Source organism: Leptonotus elevatus, chromosome 8, assembly GCF_054856555.1.
Source record: "Leptonotus elevatus isolate MCC_2025b chromosome 8, RoL_Lele_1.0, whole genome shotgun sequence".
NCBI lineage: Eukaryota > Metazoa > Chordata > Actinopteri > Syngnathiformes > Syngnathidae > Leptonotus > Leptonotus elevatus.
Window position 1 is genome coordinate 13489694 of NC_141246.1, and position 20899 is coordinate 13510592.

The window sequence follows — 20899 nt, forward strand, 5'->3', positions numbered from 1 at the left end:
TTTCCAAAAGTCAGTTTATTAATAAACAATACAATACAGTACATTGAAACATACAAAATCAAATCATTCATTAAAATAAGAAGACAGCATTCAGAAGCATCCGTCTTTTTCAAGTGTATCAGATTGTCCCCGTGTCTTTAAAATCTCCAAGCACAATAAATGATCACAAACAGGAAGTCAATACGTAAAAATCAATAGTAGAAAAACTGTCATGTGCTTTGATTTCAAATCACGTCTGGCCCTTCGCAGGACAAACGCTGATACGTTTTTGATGCCCGAGTGACGGACCTGCAAAATGTGACCACCATTTTAAAATGCCAAAAGAATGAAATGAGACGTTTCGCTTAGTCAAACGAGCGAGCACAATAAGCGCAGACGATTGAGTGCAAACCTGCAATCACTTCACACATACATGCTTTAATACCTGTGGTCCCGTTAAACATTATTAGTCACGTCACGAAATGTTACAATGCAAATTAGTGACAAAATACAGAACATTAAAAAAATACATTTTGGAAAAAATATTGCAAAGACATGAGTATTAAAGAACCTTATGCAGCCCATATAAATAAGTGCTTATGACATAGACATGCTTTTTTGGCGCAAAAAGGCCGGCATTTGTCTTTTTTGGGTTATATGAACCTCATTCAACTCAACTGACCAATCACGTTCGTCAGTTTGGGGACAAAGAGGTCAGTTGTGTTTTTCGGCTTCTTGGTTTCCCCTCATGATGCGCCATCACCTTGCGTATCCACGAGCTGAAGGCGGACACTTTGGTGTAGACGCCGGGCGACTGCTGCGTCCGACAGGCGTGACCCCACGACGTGACCCCGTAAACCACCCAGCCTCCTCCGGGACGCTCGCACACCAGAGGTCCGCCGCTGTCGCCGCGGCAACTGTCCACGCGTCTCTCTTGCTGGACGCTGCCAGCACACAGCATGCGGCTGGTGAACGCTCCGTGGAAATGCTGCTGGCACTGGCGGCGGGGGAGGAGAGAGATCGGCGCCTGCTGGAGGGTCTTGGAGTACGAGCGGCCTGTGGAGAAGTTCAGAAATGCGATTTGTATGCTTTCCCTACATTTGTCTTCTGGAAAATTCTACCAATTCCACCTACTGATCTGACTTTTAGCTTCAGCTACCTTACACATTTTAGGACTAATTCAAAGTATCGGTACTCGTTACATCGGCTGACACCAGCATCAGCTGCCCTCTTGTGGCCATTTAACAATCGGGAACTAGAAATTAAAAGAATAGCAATTTGTCATTAATTTCATGCAATTTTAAGGGCAACAAAAATGATACATTGCAATATATAGTTATTTATTTAAAAAATCTGTTATTGTTTTTGGGGGAAAATTTATGTATCAAAAGCACTACTGGTATTGGTACTCAGTATTGGTGACTACTCAAGAGTTGAGTACTTGCATAGGTATCGGGTCTGTAAAAAAAGTGGTATCGAACATTTCCCTAGTCACAATCAATATTATTGCCACCAGGTCAGCTTGAAACGATCCTTTAAACTTGAATATCCATTAAAAAAAAATATTTACATACCGTACTTGTCTGTTAACAAACTATTAGTTGACTTTAATAAAACGATCATTAATAAAATAAAATTTAGTTATACAATAACAATAAGAATAATAGTAATAATTAAATGAATTAACAAAAATGAATTTTCAGCTTGAATTAATAAAATAACATTTAATAATAATAATAATAAGAATAATAAGAATAATAACAATAATGAATTTTCAGCTTGAAGCCAAGCATGTCAAAATATTGGATTGTTGACATGACACTTGAACAATGAAATAGTGGTTAGTACATTTGCATCACAGTCCAGAGGTTCTGTGTTTGAATCTCACGTTAGGCCTTCCTGTGTGAAGTTTGCATGACGTCATCATCTATTATTGTATAGTTATAGGATTATTGTTTTGACAAGACAGGTGCTATTATGAAAAACATGATTAAAAACAATAACATACATCGATGAACAATCTATGACAGTTTTCAGTAGAAAACCTCGCTGGACAGAAAAGAAACACGCACCAATTTGACCACTGAACCAAAACAAACTTGAACTCGGACAATATTGATCATTTGATAAGGTTCTTTGCGGCAGCCTTCTCAGTATGTTAAATAAATAGAAGTTAGCAACAGCAAAAAAAACGTTTCAACATAGTTTCGAGTCTTTTTCCATGACTTGGTTGTTACAGTAATAAAGTCCTGGGCTGCTACGTATGTGTAAAACGCGTGCGTGTGTGCGCGTGTGAGTGATATGAAGGTGTCAAATGCAAGCACACATCTTGTTGTTAAGTCAAACAGCCGCCACCCTTCAGTACATTCGACACTTTAAATAGTCAGTGTTGTCACCGCTCAAGTCAACTCGTAAAACACCCCCCCCCCCCCCCCCACTACACACTTACGTATGAGTCAAGCAGTCATGGATTTCATAAGACAAAAGACTCTTGAACACTCAGTAGACACCTTGTGTCGTACTTGTACAAGATGTGTAGCAAATGCCACTAAGGTATTTACAGGTACACCATTTTGAATGTGTAAATAGCGAACTGAGTGGTGATGCGAGCCCACAATACTTGCAGGGATCTTTGTTCAACAACAGAGCGAGACACAAATTGGTTTTGGGTATCATCCTCTTCAAGGTGCATGAAGCATCCCCACTTCACGGGGACATCACGCTGTCAGCTTGTTTTGCAGCTAAGAGCCACTCTGCCTTCACCCCAACACGCACACGCACGCTCACCTGTATCACCCCAGCCGGTGATGTGACAGTTGCTGGCTTGTTTGAGCGCTCTCTCCTTCCTCAGGGGCAGACAGGCGGGAAGGACGTGACGGCTGAATGACACGCACTCTGCCGGCGTGTGGCCCACGGCCCCCGGCGACAGCCTAACCAAGGCCAGGTCGTAATCGTTGCTGTGGGAGCGGTAACTCGGATGCGGGACAATCTGATCGACGGCGTACTCCTCCTCGTACTCCTCGGGGACAAGAGAGTGATAGTCACCCACTCTCACTTTGTACTGCTTGGTGCTGTTTCCATACCTGTGTGCAAAAAAAAAAAAAAAGAGGGATAAGAGGCACTAAAAGAATGAGTTTAACTAAGCTGCTAATTCCCAAGTGCCTTATTAAAGTTTTCTTTTAAAATACAGAACGTGTATTATTGTGAGTGTAGAATTACACTGCAGGATGATGAGAGCTCTTGGTAATATATTGAAGATTCCTCATTAACCTAAATGATATAAACAAAGTACTTAAAAAGCTAAGATGGATTGCACTTCTTCTCCACTGCAAACAATAATATACTGTATATGAAAACATAAACATATTGTTACATTGATACCACCGAAAAAGAAGAACATTTCTTTGTAAAGACAGACTTTTTGGGAAGTGTATTTTGCAACATGAGAAGATTGAAATATCCATAGGTGCACTTGGATCTCAATTAGCCATGGACTGATAACCGGTTCAGCGTGATTTTAAAAAGTCCATGTTTCAAATCAACGGTAATTTTGAGGGAACATCTAAGCAGGGCACAATATGTTTGGCTGCTTGCAGAGATAAGTAAACGATCCTCCTTTTAAAATGTAGTTGCCTCAATCAACTTTTTTTTCTCCTTCTCCGCGTGTAACGGAGGAGGAGGGAGAAAGGAGCAAGGGAGATACTGCAAACAGAGATGCCTTTTTGCTCTGATGACTGTGCATTGTCCTAAAGTAAAAAATAATGGTGCCATCGGGTGCTAGTTAGCCACAAGGACAACATTAGCGGCCCACGGCACTGCTCTAAAAATAGCTCACCAGTGATGGGACACTGTGACTTACTAAAAAAAATAAGAACAGAAGGTTACATTTATTTATTTATTTATTTATTTATTTATTTATTTATTTTTACTTAATATGGTACATGTTTCTTCTCTACCAAATATTAAATATTTTGTTTAAAACTAAAATAGTTTATAATAAAATAGTATAACAACATAATATTACCATGACATTTCTATATTATTATTTTTTTTATGGTTTCTTAGGTAATATTCTAATTTCTTAAAATGGTGAATTTGGGGCTTTTGTTTTATTTTTATAAATTATATAAAAAAAACAAAAATTTGGAATACTGCATTTCACACTTGTTTTCTACAATATTATAATTTATTCAAATGCACTTATATGCTGTGATGCAATTTTATAACACTGCAAATTACAACCCAATTCATAAAAATTAAATACTGTCACATGAAAATATGTTTACAACATATCGCACAAGACAATTTTTTTGTGTGCAGAGCAGTTGCTCTATCTAGTGGAGATGTTGCCAAATGACAGTTCCATCAAAACTGTGAGGGGGAAAAAAAGTCATCAACATCCAATTAATCAAAATTTGAAATGCATTTTATGAGCAATAATGAGATGTGAATGTGCTCTGAATAAGAATGTTACCGGTGTGTAATCAAGAGCTAGCGCGCGCGCACACACACACACACACAAGCGCACAGGTTTGTTTTACTATCTTTGTGGGGCCATTTCGTTGACATAATGCATTTCCTAGTGACTCCCCCTAACTCCAACCATCAAAAATGATTGCCTACCCCTATTCCTTACCCTAACCTCAACCATAACCCAATTCAAACCTAAAGTCTTGACCCCCAAAAAGAGGTCTAAACTTGTGGGGCCCAGTAAAATGACCTCACAACTCTGTGAAATCCCGATATATTGGCCCCGCCATGTAGCAAAAACAAGACCACACACACACACACACACACACACACAATTTCATTTCAAATGGGATCTTATTAGATGACAGTACAGATGTACGTAATGAAGTAGAGCTTGCAGATACTTCTTTATTAAATTCTTAACATATTATTCTTGCCCGTTCATCTAACATTAACACTCGTCTTCAATGGAGCTCTGTTGACCAACTTGCCAGTGAGACATAAACACAAACACACAAAAAAGGCATGCACAAAAGGTTTGAGAATGATAACAATAAAAGTGCAGATGATCAAGTGTTTCTATAGCCACTATTGCTCACATGTTTGAGCGTATCTGAAAACGGAGACATTTGAGGAGACAAAGAGTTGGTTACCAGCTAAATACTTATACATTTATAAACACACACTCCCTCCGTCTGTTAATGTGTTTGGTGTCCGGTGTACAGTAGATATTAACTTTCAAGTAATCATGATGCCCAAGTTACCTTTCCATGTTTAAAATGGTCTGGAGTTTTGTTACAGTTGGCAGGCCCTGAGCTGTACAGTCACAAAATATAAATAGAGATAATCTGCTTGCTGCCAAATGATATCAGGTCATTTTTTCAGAGCCGCACAAACCACTAATCGTGGTGTAATACACGACAGGACATGCAAGCTGGAAAGTGATACTTAAAAAAAAAAAAAAAAAAAAAAGAGCACATGTTCAAAGAGCAGGTGAGTAGATGTGAATGTGCCAACCAGGTTTCATGCTGCAATTGGTCACATGTGAAATTTCCTATCTTGGTCAACAATGTCAAAAATGAAGAAGCAAGCAAGAAAAGTGACATTCTTAGTGTATAAGTTTTTGTTTTTTTAAGTCACACTATCTGTCTATGTATCTATCTTGAGACATAAAACTCCCCTTAGTTTAAGCGTAGTTTAAGTCTACATGCAGATGCAGGTGATCGGTGTATGCAAAGAAAAAGGAACTGCAAGAAAGTCAGCTTGCGGATGATGTAAAGTTGGTCACTGAGGAGTGGTCACTTGGAAACTACACAGCAAATCGGTCAGTGTTGAAATTTCCAGTGTTCGATCAAATATGCAGTAAGCAGTGTTATTTTAACACTGTTAAGCTACGTTCAGACCAACAGTGAGGGAGGCATTTCCGGCGCGCGCGATTGCATTGTAGTCAATAGACTTCACACGGGGGGGCGCAATTGCGTGCCAGACGGCGCGTTTGGGACGTTTCCGGTAAGCATTTTGCTACTTTGCCCATTTCATCGACGTTGGCTGAATTGAACTTTTGGCGCCATTGCGTCAGCGACAGCCAATTGGTGTCAATATAGTGTACGTCACCAAATAGGTCACAGACAAAACACAGGAAGCGGTTGCAGAACGTGTAGCGTAGTGTAAAAGTTTGTTTGTTTAATTGTCGGAGTGTGAAGCAAGCTAGCAATGCTACAATAAAGTTAGCACCACCTACCGAAGAGGAAATCCCTCCTCTTCAAATTCCATTGAAAACCCCGCGAAACAAACACGCGCAAGACCAGCGTAGCGTCGCAATATTTTCGGTTCGGTCTGAACGTAGCATTAGGATAAAAAGTTACACTGTCAGAGTAAATGTCCTTGAATTAGGATGGATGTTGGGTGTAACCTGGGCCACTTAAACAGGAAAAGTGCTACATAAATGACGTACCATTTACTCTTATTTTGGTGGTTTGAGTTCATTTTTAACACTGACACTATTGCAACACGCTCATAAGTGTTCAAACACCAAAGTTAAGTTTAGTTTGGCAGAATTCAATGTTTAAAACTGACACTAGTGTAGAGTACTTTCAACACTACTCAGTGTTTACCAGTGTAGTGTAGTGTAGTTTTAACACCATACAGTGTTGTAGTAACACTGGTTAAGTGTGAAAAAAGTAACACTTTGAAAAGTGTCAGATTTACACTCATTGGTGTGGTACATATAAACACTTTTCTAATGTTAGATTTAACACTCGGTGTTAATCTAACACTGGCGATTTTGCTGTGTATTGATTGATTGAGATTGTGCTTCTATGTTTGACTTAGACCTGCTTTTAGCTGGTCTAAATTCTAGTTTACTTCCTTTCACCAAATGGTCAGGTGCGCCGGGGGCATGTAATAAAAAAAAAAAAACACCACCAATCTGCCAGAGCACCTAGCAAGTTGCAACACGTTCTGCCAAATTCCCAAACAGGATAACTTGACAAAAATGAAGATGTGCCAGTTTTTACGTCAAGCACACGGGCACCTGTCTACGAAAAGAGAGTCCATGGTCTGATATAGATCAACACCATGTTTTCTTCTAATTTTACTTCCTGTTGTAAGGTGCGGGTGTCGCAATACTTTGATTCACATGTAGTAATGTATTTCGGAACCGTTAATACTCTGTTTTGTTTTTTTCACCCCTAGTAGTAAAAAGACTCTGTGAATGGTTCATGAAAAGGTAAAGAGAAGAAAAATACTGACTGAGTTACTTCTTCCTCTCCTTATTGTGGAAAAGTTAGGAGTTATTGGTGTGGGGTCTAGAATGAAGACAGGTTGGAGTATATTATTAAATGCAGGTTTTATGTATCCTTCAGTCACAATCCACCACTTTTCCTTCCTGCTGGCTTCTCTGCTGTGTGCATTAGTGCACCAGATGAAGTTTATGGATTAGCTATACGTCTCTGTTACGGTGAGCACCAAACCACAGCTGATCACTTCACTGTGGGACTTCCAAGTCTACGTCTATCTTGATTCACATTTGGACATAAAAAAAAGTCCTGTGGTCAGTTACAGGAAATGTATTATTAAGCATTCTCACAGAATACACAGTTTGAGGAAAATTCATGTTTAAGCCAAACTTCCACTACTCAGTGTTTATGTGGAAAATCATACTGTAAATCCCTTCGGTAGACTGTTTACCAAGAAAGCTGCAGAACTCTCTATGAACTGTCTAAAATACTTTTTTTTAAATTCCATTTTATCTCCTGACTGCAATGTGACAAATTGCACAAATAAAACAAATCATTTGTGATTTCAAACTTCCCAGTTAAAACACAATTTGAATGTTTGCTCATGCTTACATTTGCATGCACTCATCTCTCCTTCAATGAATTGGAATAAGAGAATTATGAGACTACAAATACTTTCACAACTGGATCACTGCTCTAAAAAATATATACTTAAATACACATTACAAAGAAAAACTGCACTGCTTTTCCCTTACCACCGAGTCACCACTTTTACTGTTTAAAGGGGACAAATTCTGCAAAATTGACTTCATATACCACTTTTCCTGTTCAGGTCACAGCGAACTGAAGCCAGCGGACATTGGGCAAAAAGCAGAATAGAACCGAGAATGGGCACCAGTTAATCACAGGGCACAAATAGAACCAGACAACGATTCACACTGGCACCATCAGGCGAGTGAACTACTACAACATCTGAGACTCCTAATGTGTCACCTTTGCTGGTTGCTGCATTCCCCAATATGCTTGTGCATGTGCATAAATGAATACATATGATGTGTGCTCTTACTTCTTGAAGCAGTGTGCTGATGTGAGGACCCAACAGGTGTCAATCAGAGTCGCTCCGCACACCAGCCTCCCGTCGCCTCGGGACCCCCGCAAACGTATTGCAGCCTGCCACGGCCAGCCGCTCCTAAGACACAATTGTAAACACACCAACGTACATAGAGTGGCTGCAAATGTTCACATCAGTCAATTGAGTGAAATTGATAAGGAACAACTTGATTTGAAATGACATGCTTAATTATTATTAATTATTGCACATGAACACAAACAGGAAGTGTTTAGAAGTTTATATTTGAATCTAAGTATTTTCAGTTAGGACCAAGCTAGCGGATTCTACTGCTTGCATTCTTCCTCACTTAAAATCAGGTAAAATCTTAATTATATTATGTTGCTCCACTTCAGAGAAGTAGTTGCAATTGTATTATTTTGGTGATCCATAACCCATATCTTGTTCTGTGTGCCCTTTTTAAAATCTCTTGTATCACACTGCGGCCTCACCTTAGAGAGTTCTCTCCTCCGATAATTCGACGCTGCCGAGTATGTATGAGCCGCAGCCCGCAAATCTGATTGACAGGAGCTGATTGAGACAGAAGAGAGATGTTAATCTATCAGCATGTGTGAGAAAGTCTGGCACGGCGGACGGTGGTTGCTAAACCATAAATTCAGGCTCGGATGTTGCTTTTATTAATCATTTTTCCTTTTTAAGACTTGAAATTCATCCTTTTTTTTTTATGACGAACAGTAGTTTGGGCGATACAAGGAAAATGATCACTTACTGTATATACAGATGTTAGGTCCTTTTTCAGAGACAAAACATCCCCCAGAGGGTGTTGACTTACTACAGGATATGCAAGTGTCCACAGGTAGTGTAATGTGCAGGAAACAAACAGGAATATGAGTCTGTCCCCGTGTGTGATAGACAGGGTGAAGCAGTAACATAGAAAAGGTCCATTTCACCATCTGGTCATATTTACACACACTGAAAGGGGCCATGCTAAAAATACCACCATGATTTATCTTGGCTCATTAGTTTCTCAGTACAGTGCTGTGCAGACTCAGTTCACATGCAACCGATGAATCGCAGAGTGCTCAAATTGCTATCAAAAAGCATTAAGAAAAGATCAACACAACACACCGTACTAACTGACTCACCTTCGACCTCTTTGTGGCCAGGCTGGAGTTCACCATAGTCGCAGATAACGCCGGCGTCCTCGCTATGACGACAGTTGTGCGTGCCGGGCGCCTGCTTGATGCAGTCGGCGATGGAGCGCTCGTCGCCGCTGCACTTCACGTTGTCCACGTGGATGGGTCCCGTGCCCTCGCCGAAATACGCCATCACACGGGCCTTGGCCAGCCCGCTGGAGAGGACAAATTACAAGTTGAGCGTGTTTTCTGCCTTATTATCATTTATCAGCAGCGCAAGTTTCTCCTAGTACTTTATAGGCCTGGCGGGCTGCAGGGATTTTCTTGCCCAACCACCCTCTGCCGGCGTGCACACTCCCTTCCTCTACCGACGAAAGAAAATTAGAAAGTCATTTTATTTGTGTGGACTGATCGAGAAGTCACAATTGAATTACTTACACATGGACATAATTGTACAAAAAAATGGCACTATTTCTGCCATTTAAAAAATGAATTAAATGTTTATATACAAGCATATTGAAATCTCAGTTCAAGTGTAAAAATACGATGCAAAGGCTCCTCGGTGTATCACTATGACTCAGTGCGACAGAATAATCCCAGTATGTGTCATCTGGGTCAATTTGGGTCAAAGATGAGGCTGTGTATAAATTGTATACATTTTTGCTTTATCTCCCCAAGAGAACCGTCGAGCCACAGGGGAAGTGTTGTGTATTTAACGACTTTTCACCACACCCTGCTTCAGACAGAATGATGATCCTTGCTTGGCCGTTTCTGTCTCCAGCACGCTCCACGGCGCTCTCATGCTTATGCTCTCCAGATGTGGCTTTCAACCTACACACACGTGTAGGAAGAAAGCGGCAAGCCATGTGTTGCCGGGGAGCGAAGACGGCTTTGTGTCCGTATGACAACATTCCCTCCCAATTACTTGTTATGGAAAAGGGGACAGTCTCTCAGAGGGATGTGGTAATAGGACACAGAGTGGATGAGATAGCCCGTCACTTAGCACAATCTGCTCCCCTAAGAGGTTGTTTATTTTGGTTTTCAAAAATGATGAACAGCTAAGCCATATAAAAGTGAAGAAATGACAGTAAAACTATTGGATAAGACATTCATATCGTATCAACAGTTGACATTAGTCATTGTTGTTTAACAAAAAGCTCAGTTTGAGCGTGATGAGTTATTAAGTGGAAACAGTAGATACTGTGTGACATGAAGAGATGAAAAGCAAAGGAAAAAGACGGGATGTGAGTGAGACAGTTGCCAAGTCCAAGACGTGATGATGGATTCTGCAAGCAGAGATGATGATCTGGATTCATTTAAGCGTGAGCATAGTAACATACATAACTGCAAGAACTCACAGAAGAGTTTCCTTTCACTTTACAGCAGAATCTTAGAAGGCCACAACTTTACGTACCATTAGCTCAAATACAAGAGCAGTATCAAAAATGATGACTGCGATGATCAGTTTTGATGGACCCTCCAAAGGTATTAGCTCTCTGGTCTTCATTTTTTGCTTAACAGCAAATGCAGTTTTCACAGGTGAAACCCAAAACCAGAAGCAAGCGCCATGCAACGTTAAAGCAATCAATCTAAAAGGCAGCAGCTGAGCAACTAGAAATACGATCAGTCACATGTTCCATTACTTTTGCTCACTTGTCTTGAACTATTTTGATGATTAGCTAATTGCTTCAGCATACAAATTAGCTATGCTATGGTGGTGACTGTAGCTCAGTCGACAGAGTGGCTCATCCAGTGACCAAAGCTCCAACTGTCCGCAGTCCAAGTGTCCTCGGGCAAGACAATAAACCATAATTTGCCGCCAGCGGACATGGCAAGGCAGCAGATGTAAGAATGTGCGTGCGAATGGGTCAATGTGAGGCTTTTGGGCACAGTATGGTGTAGTTTAAGCACTATAAAAGTGCACTCCATTTAGCATTTATTACCAGTAACTACAAAACCTCTACATCTTTCGCCACCTACATCTGTTCACATACCTGTATCCCATCTGTCGACACACAACTTCAGCATCCCGATCAGTCCATCCGTCATCACACACCGTCCCCCACTGACCAGACAGATAGATCTCCACCCGCCCTTCTCTAGGGCTTTCTCCTCCCACGAGCCTTACTGGGACACCTGGATAACACAAAGACACACATGAAACACTGAAGTTACGAACGCCCACTCCTATAACTCTATTTGTAACATCCTCAACATCAGAGCCCAAAGGGGTTGAATGAGGTCACACATACACATAATTTAGACTGACCATACTTAGACACTGTCCTGGCAGTGATTGAATCCCTATTTAGTTAATGATCTATGCTTCTGAGAGGCCACAAGTCTAGAAAAAAAAACACAAACATACGAGCATGTACACTCATGTTTGCAACGAAGGAAACAGCTGCAACACCTGTATTTCCTGCTATCCTGCAGATCACCCCACTTAAACCTATGTGTTTTGTTTTTCGTTTTTTGTTTTTAAAATTGTCTGTCAAAACATGCTTGTTACTCCAGGACGTCTGCGTTAGGATTGCAGGTTTACACCCACATCATTGTCTTCAAATATCATCAAATGTATCATCTATTGTGGTTTTTTTTTATTATTATTGTTGTTTCTTGTGTTTACTCAAGTCTCTTTCCATGGAAGTGTTTCTGCTCCTTCCGTGTTTTCGACATCTGGGAAAGCCTGCTCTCATCACGTCAGCCAAACCCAATGCTGTCACATGTTTTTACATGTAATAAACTTGAGTTTTGAAAAAATCTTTGACCTGGCTGCAGCGATCCAAAAGGTAGATTGAGAAAAGAGCAAAACAAGTAATTCTCCCAAACAGCCTAATCTAAAGAAAGAGCCTCCATTACTATCGTCACAATACCAACATTTTAACTTTGAGACTATACGGTAAAATATTGTAGCAAAAACAGTGGAATAATAGCTCACACCTAAACAACTTAAAATTGTATTTTATTTTTATTAAAAAAAATTATTTAACACCTACTATGAGGACACTACTTACTAGTATACTTTTGCTAAAATAAAAAGTTTGAACATTTTACAATTGAAGAAAAAACTGCTTACATTGTTACAGTATTGGATATATATATATATATATATATATATATATATATATATATATATATATATATATATATATATATATATATATATATATATATATATATATATATATATATGTATATATATATATATGTATATATATCCAATACTATACAAAAGTTTTAGGGTACCAAAGATTATTTAAGCCGGACAGTATAAATTTCTTGATGTATGTCACCTTTCGTAGCTTGATTGGAATGTCCTACTGCGCAAGTTGAATGCACCTCGTGTTTCATGCTGAACGTGAACGATAAGAATTATTTAATTACGAGCATCTACGAGTGATCCGCTTGGTTCCACATGCATTCATTCCACTTGTTTTTCTTTCCTGATTGCTTGCGTGAGATCATTTAACACATAGTGCAGGGTTCATCAATTTCGGTCATGCCTGATAACGATCCTGATCTTTATTATCAGGTGTGCTGGTAGGCGGAAACATCGAAAACCTGCAGGAGAACCGGAATTGGTGAACTCTGACATAGTGGGTGAGCTGGGGTCCAATGTGGCCGCCTACTTACCAACTCAGGCTTCTTGCCAAGTAAACGTTTATGACGGTGGTAGTGGAAGGTTTGTTACCTTTGTCCTAATTCTTACCACATCTATGCACTACCATCATGACCTTAGCGTGATGCTCTCTGACAAAAGAGAAACCAAAATCACACAAGGCAAGTTCAAACCCATGCCTGTTTTGTCTACATTGTCTGTCCTTTCCAAAATCAACACAAACCAATCTGCAATGGGGGAAGGTTCCACAGATAAACACTCACAAATCCACACAAGGAAACTCACAAATGCTTTGCAGTAATTACATAATTCTTTAGCGGCCGAGAATGTTCCTCAGGCTCTTGCCAAAGCTACCTAAGCTGTATCAATAAACCCGCAGCATGTGAAACAGCTATTTCTGTCTCCACTGTGTGATCTCTCACCAAAGAAAAGTCTCTCATGTGTTCTTTGCTGTGATGTTCAACAGACTTATCGCATAGTTTGCTGTATGTTACATTCAACAATAGCGGAAGCAACAGAACTGAACCCATGAAAACAATTTTGCTTTAATACCAGAGGCCATTGATATGAACTGGATTAATGGTGCTCACGTTCCAGACCCTTCCTCCTACTTTTTGCCAAGAGTGACGCTGTGGGGGCTTTTGCAAAAAGCACTCTAAAAACGGTCGGGATAAAAAAAAAAAATTTTTTAAATTGCGTCAGAAATGGACCAATGCAACTTTTTGAGTTATTAAATGAAATTAGTAAAGTTATGAAATTAAAATAATAATAAATAAATAACAACTTTTTGGGTTACTGTACTGTGTTTTAATAACCCGACTGAATTTGGTTGAAAATGGACCGACCCAACTTTTTGAGTTATTTAATCCAAAACATTGGGTAAAATTATATAATAACCAACAAAGCAACCAAGTTGATTTATTTATTTATTTATTCTGTCTTTTTTTTAAGGTTATTTATTTGACCCAATTTTTTGGGGTAAATTGAATAACCTAATTGAATTGGGGGGGAAAAGTTGGGAAAATTACATTAATAACCCAAAAAGCAACCCGATTTTTGGGTTATATTGTGGGTTATTTGTTTAACCCCACTTTTTTGGGGTTAATTTGAATAACCCCAAAAATTAGTTGATCCCTTGTTGACCCAACTTGGGTTATTTTTTACCCGACTGTTTTTACAGGGAGATGTGAGGAGCGCTTTTTAGACTTAAATTGGCAATATGTGGACCCACGAAAGCTTACTTGGTCACAAGCAAGGGTCTTACATTTAGGCCAGCAGGTACATTTACAATCCATCCAGTTGTTACTGCAGGGCAGGCTAATCAAGAGACTTCCCTGTAAAATCTGGCATGACATCACCATCCACCACTTGAGGGATTTAGGATTTTCTCAAATGAGATTTTAAATGAGTGCAGGTTGAGTTTGACAGAGATCTTACAAACTCTCTATTACATAGTAGACAGAGGAAATTGGTATAAATGAAGACTTTTGTTTCTTATGCCTGGCTGCTGTGGAATATGTGTGTTATACACATCAGGATCAGGCTCAATAGTGAATGTATTAACCACTAAGAATAAAAGCACCATAACTACAACAATAAATCATCATAACACATATGAGGATGAAAATAGAAGTCGTGGTTGGTCATCTAAAATTACCAGGGACCCGAGAGTGACCCTTGATAGTGTTTAGTATTTATTAAAACCACAAACCATTTAGTATTTATTAAAACCACATTGAAAGAGAATCAGAAGGGTCAGCAGTTAGAAGGTTTCAGGATTTTAAAATAATTTTACACTGTAATGAGAATGATCATCAGTGGTTTAAATTGTTCATTCTAATTTTATGACACGTTGAGGTCTGCATGGCTGTAGCTCAACTTCCCATAGCTAACTCCGTGTAATACTTTACTAAACAACAAAATGACCAACAAAACTGACAGTACAGTAGACTAAACCTCCCTTAAGGCAAAAGTGACCCTGTGCGCATATTATGACATATTGCATATTTTCAGTATGCACCCTTCTATCTGACATGTCACTGTCAGATAAGATTGCGTCTTACTAGTCGGAAGCCCGTCTCCAAGGCGTTCTGCCTTGCATGCGATGTTGACATCTTCATGGTGTGTGCAGTCATGACGGAGCCACTCCTCCCGCTTGCAGAGCAACAGGCTGGGCTCTTTGCCTGTGCAGCTCACGTCATCCAAAAGAATAGGACCAGACGCAACCCCGAAGCGAGGGACCGGCGTGATGTCCAATCCTTCAGGGACCAGAGTTTGGCCGAACCTGCACGGTCCGCACACGCGTCATAATGCAGCATGAGGAAATGATAGATTCTGGATATGTCCAAGGCATTATTTAATATCACCTGTAACCGAGTTGCCGGCACACCACTTGAGTGTTTGAGTCTGTCCAGCCATCATCACACACTGTTCCCCACTGTCCATGGTAGAAGACCTCGAGGCGTCCCTCAGAGCTCCCAGTCCCGCCCACTAACCTAATAGTTCCATCTGTGGAGATAAAACACAGATATTGACAACAAGGAAATGACACAAGGTGGTAAAAATATTATGTCTTGGAAGTGTATAATACGTCCCCCAATTTAAAACATCCTAACATCCGGACTGGATTTGGATGAGGACCCACTTTCCTGACGTCTTCTTGCTGTGCTTCAATTTCTTCAATAGACTTTCGCACTATTCTAGTTAATAATGTTTAGTATCACAAACTATGTAAATTTTTGCCCATTCGGCATCCATTGCAGCCTGATCATCCTGGAAGGGGGATTACCACATTTGCGGGGTCCCTTCTCAAGGTTTCTCTTTTTTTGCCTGTTGTTTTTTTTTTTCTTGCCCTCTTTTTCTCGATTAGGGGATGTCGTTGATATTTGTCAACTGTGGGCATGTGAAGCCCTTTGAGACGCTTGTGTGATTAAGGGCTATATGAATAAACTTGACTTGACTAATAAAGTGTAAATGCTTACTTAGCATTAGAAATAGCTAAAGAGTTGGTGTCGCCCTCTTTTTTTCCAATAAAAACACCACTAATTTATAATAATGCAGGTAGCTTGAGTCGGGCTGGGTTAAAAAAAAACTGAATAACGATATTAAATCAAGTTTCCTTTTTGAGAATGATATTGGTTCATAAAACCATGAACGGATTATTTTAAAATAACTTTTTCCTATAAATTCATAAGAAAATAGAATTTTAAAGGCCAATTTTTTTGTATCTTACAGTTCACATGAATATAAGTATTTTATTATATTTATGACAGACGTGACTTATTTCACTTTAAGACAATTCAGAATATTTTTAATTTATATTTACAATTATTAGATTAAAATTATGAAAATATTTCTATCACATCCTTGCTGATGTCACTGTTTGTGTAACACTTAAGTGATTATAACAGGTGTTACTTTCATTCATAAACTACATTATTTAACCAATTACTGACTCTGCGAAATTGTATTTGGAATTTAATGTTTGTGATGATTTTATCATGTTCCTTGATATTTAAGAAGAATTGATGTTCCATAATTAATCAATATCAAACTCAATTGAAGTGAATCGAATCAAATTGGGGATTTTTTATTTTGTATTGAATCGAACTAGACTGAACTCTTGCAAACCGAAATTTAATTGATTGAGGAAATTAGAATCGATACCTTGCCAGCCCTAAACTTGACGTACCTGACAGAGGACTGCAAGACACGCCGGCATCCTCGGAATGGAGGCAGTTGTGCTCTCCCCAAGCACTTTTCGGGCACTGCTCCACAGTGAGTTCATTTCCTGTGCATTTCACCTCATCCAGCCACACACGGCCGGAGCTCTTTCCATAATGGGCTTGGCCCCATGCCCGTGCTACACCACTAAGCGGAATAAAGAAAGTGTAGAGGAAGTATTGTAATACATACTAGACTTTCTGTCTGGATGCTTTTGGTTGATGAGGAGCAAGCAATATTAAAAGGGTGTGCCTTCACCTCAGCCCCAACTGTCGACATACCACCTCTGCATCGCTATCGTCCCACTGGTCATCACATATGGAGCCCCACTGACCCGCATGGAACACCTCAACCGTGCCCTCAGACACCGACCGGCCTCCTACCAGCCGTATAGGGAGCATCACTGCATCTGATGAAGACGCAAACGTACAACTCAACATCTTCTGTCAGAAGAAATGTATCAAATCAATCAAAACCTGACCTACCGTGCTGCTTAGTGCAGGTCACAGCTGCAGTCATAGAGCACTCTCCTCCATTCCACATGGTTTTGGGACACTGAAGCAGATCAGGTTCATCTCCCTGGCAGTGGACAGCCCGCCAGTGGAGCTTAGCCATGCTCGGACGAGACAGAGGAAGCGTATGAGCACGGCCTGAGAGGCTGGAGGGGAATCGGGGCTCAAATTATAAATCCAGGCTATTGAATAGAAGTGAGCATTGCATTAAGGTTAAAGTTTCTGCTTGTTAACCGTTTCCTTGAAATCCTATTGCAAATCTGGTTGCGAGCCTTTCAAAGCTGCTTGCAATGCCCTTTAGCCACGTGCAAGTTCATGATCTGCCATTCCCCAGCAAATATACCGTAAGCACTTTTGCACCCTGCAGTGTCCAATAACCGGTCATGTGACGCCCATCAGCGGCCATTCTGCCAGACATATGGCTGACATTTGTGCTCTCTCCTTTTTGCCTCTTGCATGAAAATGCAAGCGTGCGTGCCAGAGCGGGTTTTTAGTGTCAACAGATGGAAGTGTGCAGCGCGGACCCTGAAGTCATGACACCAAATGTGTTTGTGACCCTTTTTTTTTTAAGTTCCACAACTTAAAGTGTTACATTCTATGATTTATTTAGCGGTGAAAGCAAATGTAAGTACAGGTTAGGAAAGCAGCAGGCTGAGATCAGAGCAAGAGACTGAGGAGCAGGAGTGGTGGTAACAAGGTAAATAAGTGGAGCGCTAAAGGTATTTCAATACCTCCAGGGAATGGAGGTTTGGAATTTAAAGGTCACTGACAAAAAGAAGACCGGCGTGCAAGGCCCTTGTGAAATTCTTAAACCTTGCCATAATTTCCGATCATGCGCTCATCATCTGTCAGATAGTTGAAGACAGCGTAGCATTGTGAATTTTTATGGCGCACCTGCATCCCATATGTAGGCGTGTTGCACAAATAAGTGTTTTTTTTATGTCAAACAAAAATAGCGGGACAATAAAATATTATAATGGTCATTTCATTCGAAAAAATATATAAAAATTACAGCCTGATTAAACTAGGGGCTGACAACGTTATGCGACCAAGAGAGAACAGTAAACATAACATCCTGCTCTGTATTACATATAAATGGAAGAAATCTGGTGGACACTAATCCAAATGAGTCACCGCTGATGAGCACACATGTCCGAATGGGAATGTATGCACGTGCGCATACTCACCCCTTGCCCAGCTGCCTGCACACAACTGCAGCGTCTTCATCCCGCCAGTCGACGCTGCACACGGACGCCCACGCTCCACCCAGGTAGACCTCCACCCTGCCATCCAGTTTGGAGCGGCCCCCTTGCAGACGCACTGAACCTTGGCAAGCAGAGCAGGGGAGCCCATGGTTTTATCATCAAAACAATGAAAAATAACTCACTTTATGAGCAAAGGAAAGCTGTGAGAAATGACGACAGACACTACAGTATTACTTTCATGTGTGGTTAAATCTGGCGTGATTAAAGTGGAAGTCAACCTTAAACATTTCTTGACAATAATATGTTATAGGTGACCTCACTAGTCTGAACATGACACTCTGATTAATATTACATTTGTGAAATATGAGTGAATCCAGCCGTTTTTATCCATCTCAGGGGGCGGCCATTTTGCCACTTGCTGTCATTTGAGGATGACATCAATATTGCTCAGGGCTAAGGCAAGGACCAATCACAGCTCATTTGTTTCCTGAAGCTGAGCCGTGATTGGTTGGTACCTGAGCCCTGAGCAACTGTGATGTAATTTTCACTCGACAGCACGTGGCAAAATGGTCGCCTTTTGATATTGAAAAAAAAACGTGAAGTTGACTTCCCATTTAAGATGATGCACCAAAAAAGTTATGTATCATACTTCACTACAGTTCATCAAACAACATCATTAAACAACGGGTTTAACCGCATCATCGATGCTCAATTCAAAGAAACAAAGACAGATAAAGTGATTTTTAAGGACGAAAGATGATATAATCCAATTGAATCGAATGTTGTTAAACATGTCATTGATGAATATGTTTTGACTTTTTACATTCACATTGTAGAAGATGCATATTTTTGTTGATCGTGTGAATTTACTTAATAATTACAAAACTGCTACGAATGTATTAAACTTTTAAGGACTCGGACAACAAGCTACAGCAACATTTGACTGCTGCTTACCTGGTGAGCACGCATGGATTAAAATTAATTGATAAGACATGATCAGTACTTAATGCATGCAGCAATATTTACTAAATTACTGCCATTTCTAGATTCACTTTTTAATGAAGCACACACTTCATTAAGTACTCTTGCACTATTGAATATGTTGAACCATTTGTGAGAATATATAGCTACCTCTAGTGTGTTGCTTTATTTTTTGTAAAGGCATCATTTTAGTGCCGTAGCAGACTTTTTGTTGTATTTGAAAACCATATTGTTGAATTATATTGTGTAGACCCATTGTGTCAAAGTAGGTCAACATAAGGAGATTCTGAAGTGGGTTGGTTTAATAATACAATAAACGTGATTGCAAAGTGCATGCCAAAGCCCTATTTTTATTGCCCAGCATGTCAAACGACTTTGAAAACATAATAGTAATTGCATGAGAACACTGCATGAAAGCTAATAAATTTTAAAGGAGATACTACGCTGTTTTTTTGCAAGTGATGTGTTTCCAGGCCTGCTGCATGCGCGACTGTTTACCTTGTTTACAGTCGCAATAGCCCCAGTCGACTCTGCCTCTCTGGTTCCGGAAAAAGCACCATGCTCGGATTCTGCCGTCAGGGTTCCGGCACTGATTGTGCTCCCCGACGCCTTTTCCCGGGTGACGCTCCGTGAAGCCGCTCACCTCGCTCCAGTTCATACACCGTGCGCCAGACTCGGTGACGTCGATCGCGCCCCGGTACGAGGCGCCGGAGCCACGGCTGTCGGCGCAGTCGCCGAACGGCTGAATAAGTGACGAGTGGCCGCCGCTCGGCCACAGGAGCGCAGCCGTGAGGGCGAGGAAGAGCGCCGTCATGCTGGGGATCTGGCGCTTGGATCCCGCAGGTTCGCACACGGCGGGAATATCATCAGCTGAGGAGAACCAAGCTTCCTATTCCCAGCCAGACGCATCGCCTTGGCGTGGGACGGGAGGGAGAGTGAGGTGGGAGTAGATCAATGAAGCTGCATGACAGCACTATACGTGTGGGCAAAAAAAAGCAGGCAGACTCATATAAAGATGCCTATAGAAATGTAAATAAGCAAATGGTGCATGTTGGTGCTGCCAGGGATTTGGGGAGCCCGTGAAAAATATCAATTCTAAATTGTATTAATTTTCATGATTGGAGTCTTAATTAGTATAGATGGGCCTTAATCAGCCCTTTTCTGAACATGGTACCTTTTTCCAATTAACCTGTTCACCTGTGGAATGTCCCAAACATATTTTTTTTTATAGCATTCCTCAACCTTCCCAGTCTTTACTGCCCCTGTTCAGGTTTGTTGTAGTGTGTTTGTTGCATGCATCCAATTCAAAATGAGAGAAACATTTAGACAAAACAAAACATAATATTTATCAATTTGAACATGCATGCATGGTCTTTGTAATGTATTCAACTGAATGTAGGTTGACCGTTCCACTATCTTTCTTATCTTACACTGCATTGCACAGCATGTTTTCCACTCATGGAA

General features: G+C 40.4%; 2 protein-coding genes across 2 annotated transcripts in view; one reads left to right on the forward strand and one right to left on the reverse strand.

The window, feature by feature from the left end:
• On the reverse strand, positions 1–20397 carry prss12 (serine protease 12). Its single transcript, XM_086082676.1, has 13 exons — positions 19934–20397; positions 18437–18575; positions 17223–17395; positions 16996–17146; positions 16706–16884; positions 15381–15522; positions 15078–15298; positions 11387–11528; positions 9402–9607; positions 8748–8826; positions 8254–8376; positions 2767–3062; positions 1–1035 (listed from the first exon to the last, which is right to left on the reverse strand). The coding sequence occupies exons 1-13, from the start codon at positions 20247–20249 to the stop codon at positions 674–676; spliced, it is 2529 nt and encodes an 842-aa protein (XP_085938802.1). The 5' UTR covers positions 20250–20397; the 3' UTR covers positions 1–673.
• Positions 20173–20899, forward strand: part of mettl14 (methyltransferase 14, N6-adenosine-methyltransferase non-catalytic subunit) — a 15763-nt gene continuing 15036 nt past the window's right edge. Inside the window, exon 1 of the mRNA XM_086082679.1 lies at positions 20173–20375. The gene's annotated coding sequence lies outside the window, so the exon portion shown is untranslated. The remainder of the gene's footprint in view (positions 20376–20899) is intronic.

Coding starts and splice junctions, on each gene's coding strand:
- prss12 (XM_086082676.1), bottom strand. CDS start 20,249: ATGACGGCGCTCTTCCTCGCCCTCACGGCTGCGCTCCTGTGGCCGAGC. Junction 15,523..16,705: donor GTCTTGCAGTCCTCTGTCAG/GTACGTCAAGTT, acceptor TTATCTCCACAG/ATGGAACTATTAGGTTAGTG. Junction 1,036..2,766: donor CACCGGCTGGGGTGATACAG/GTGAGCGTGCGT, acceptor ACTTCTCCACAG/GCCGCTCGTACTCCAAGACC.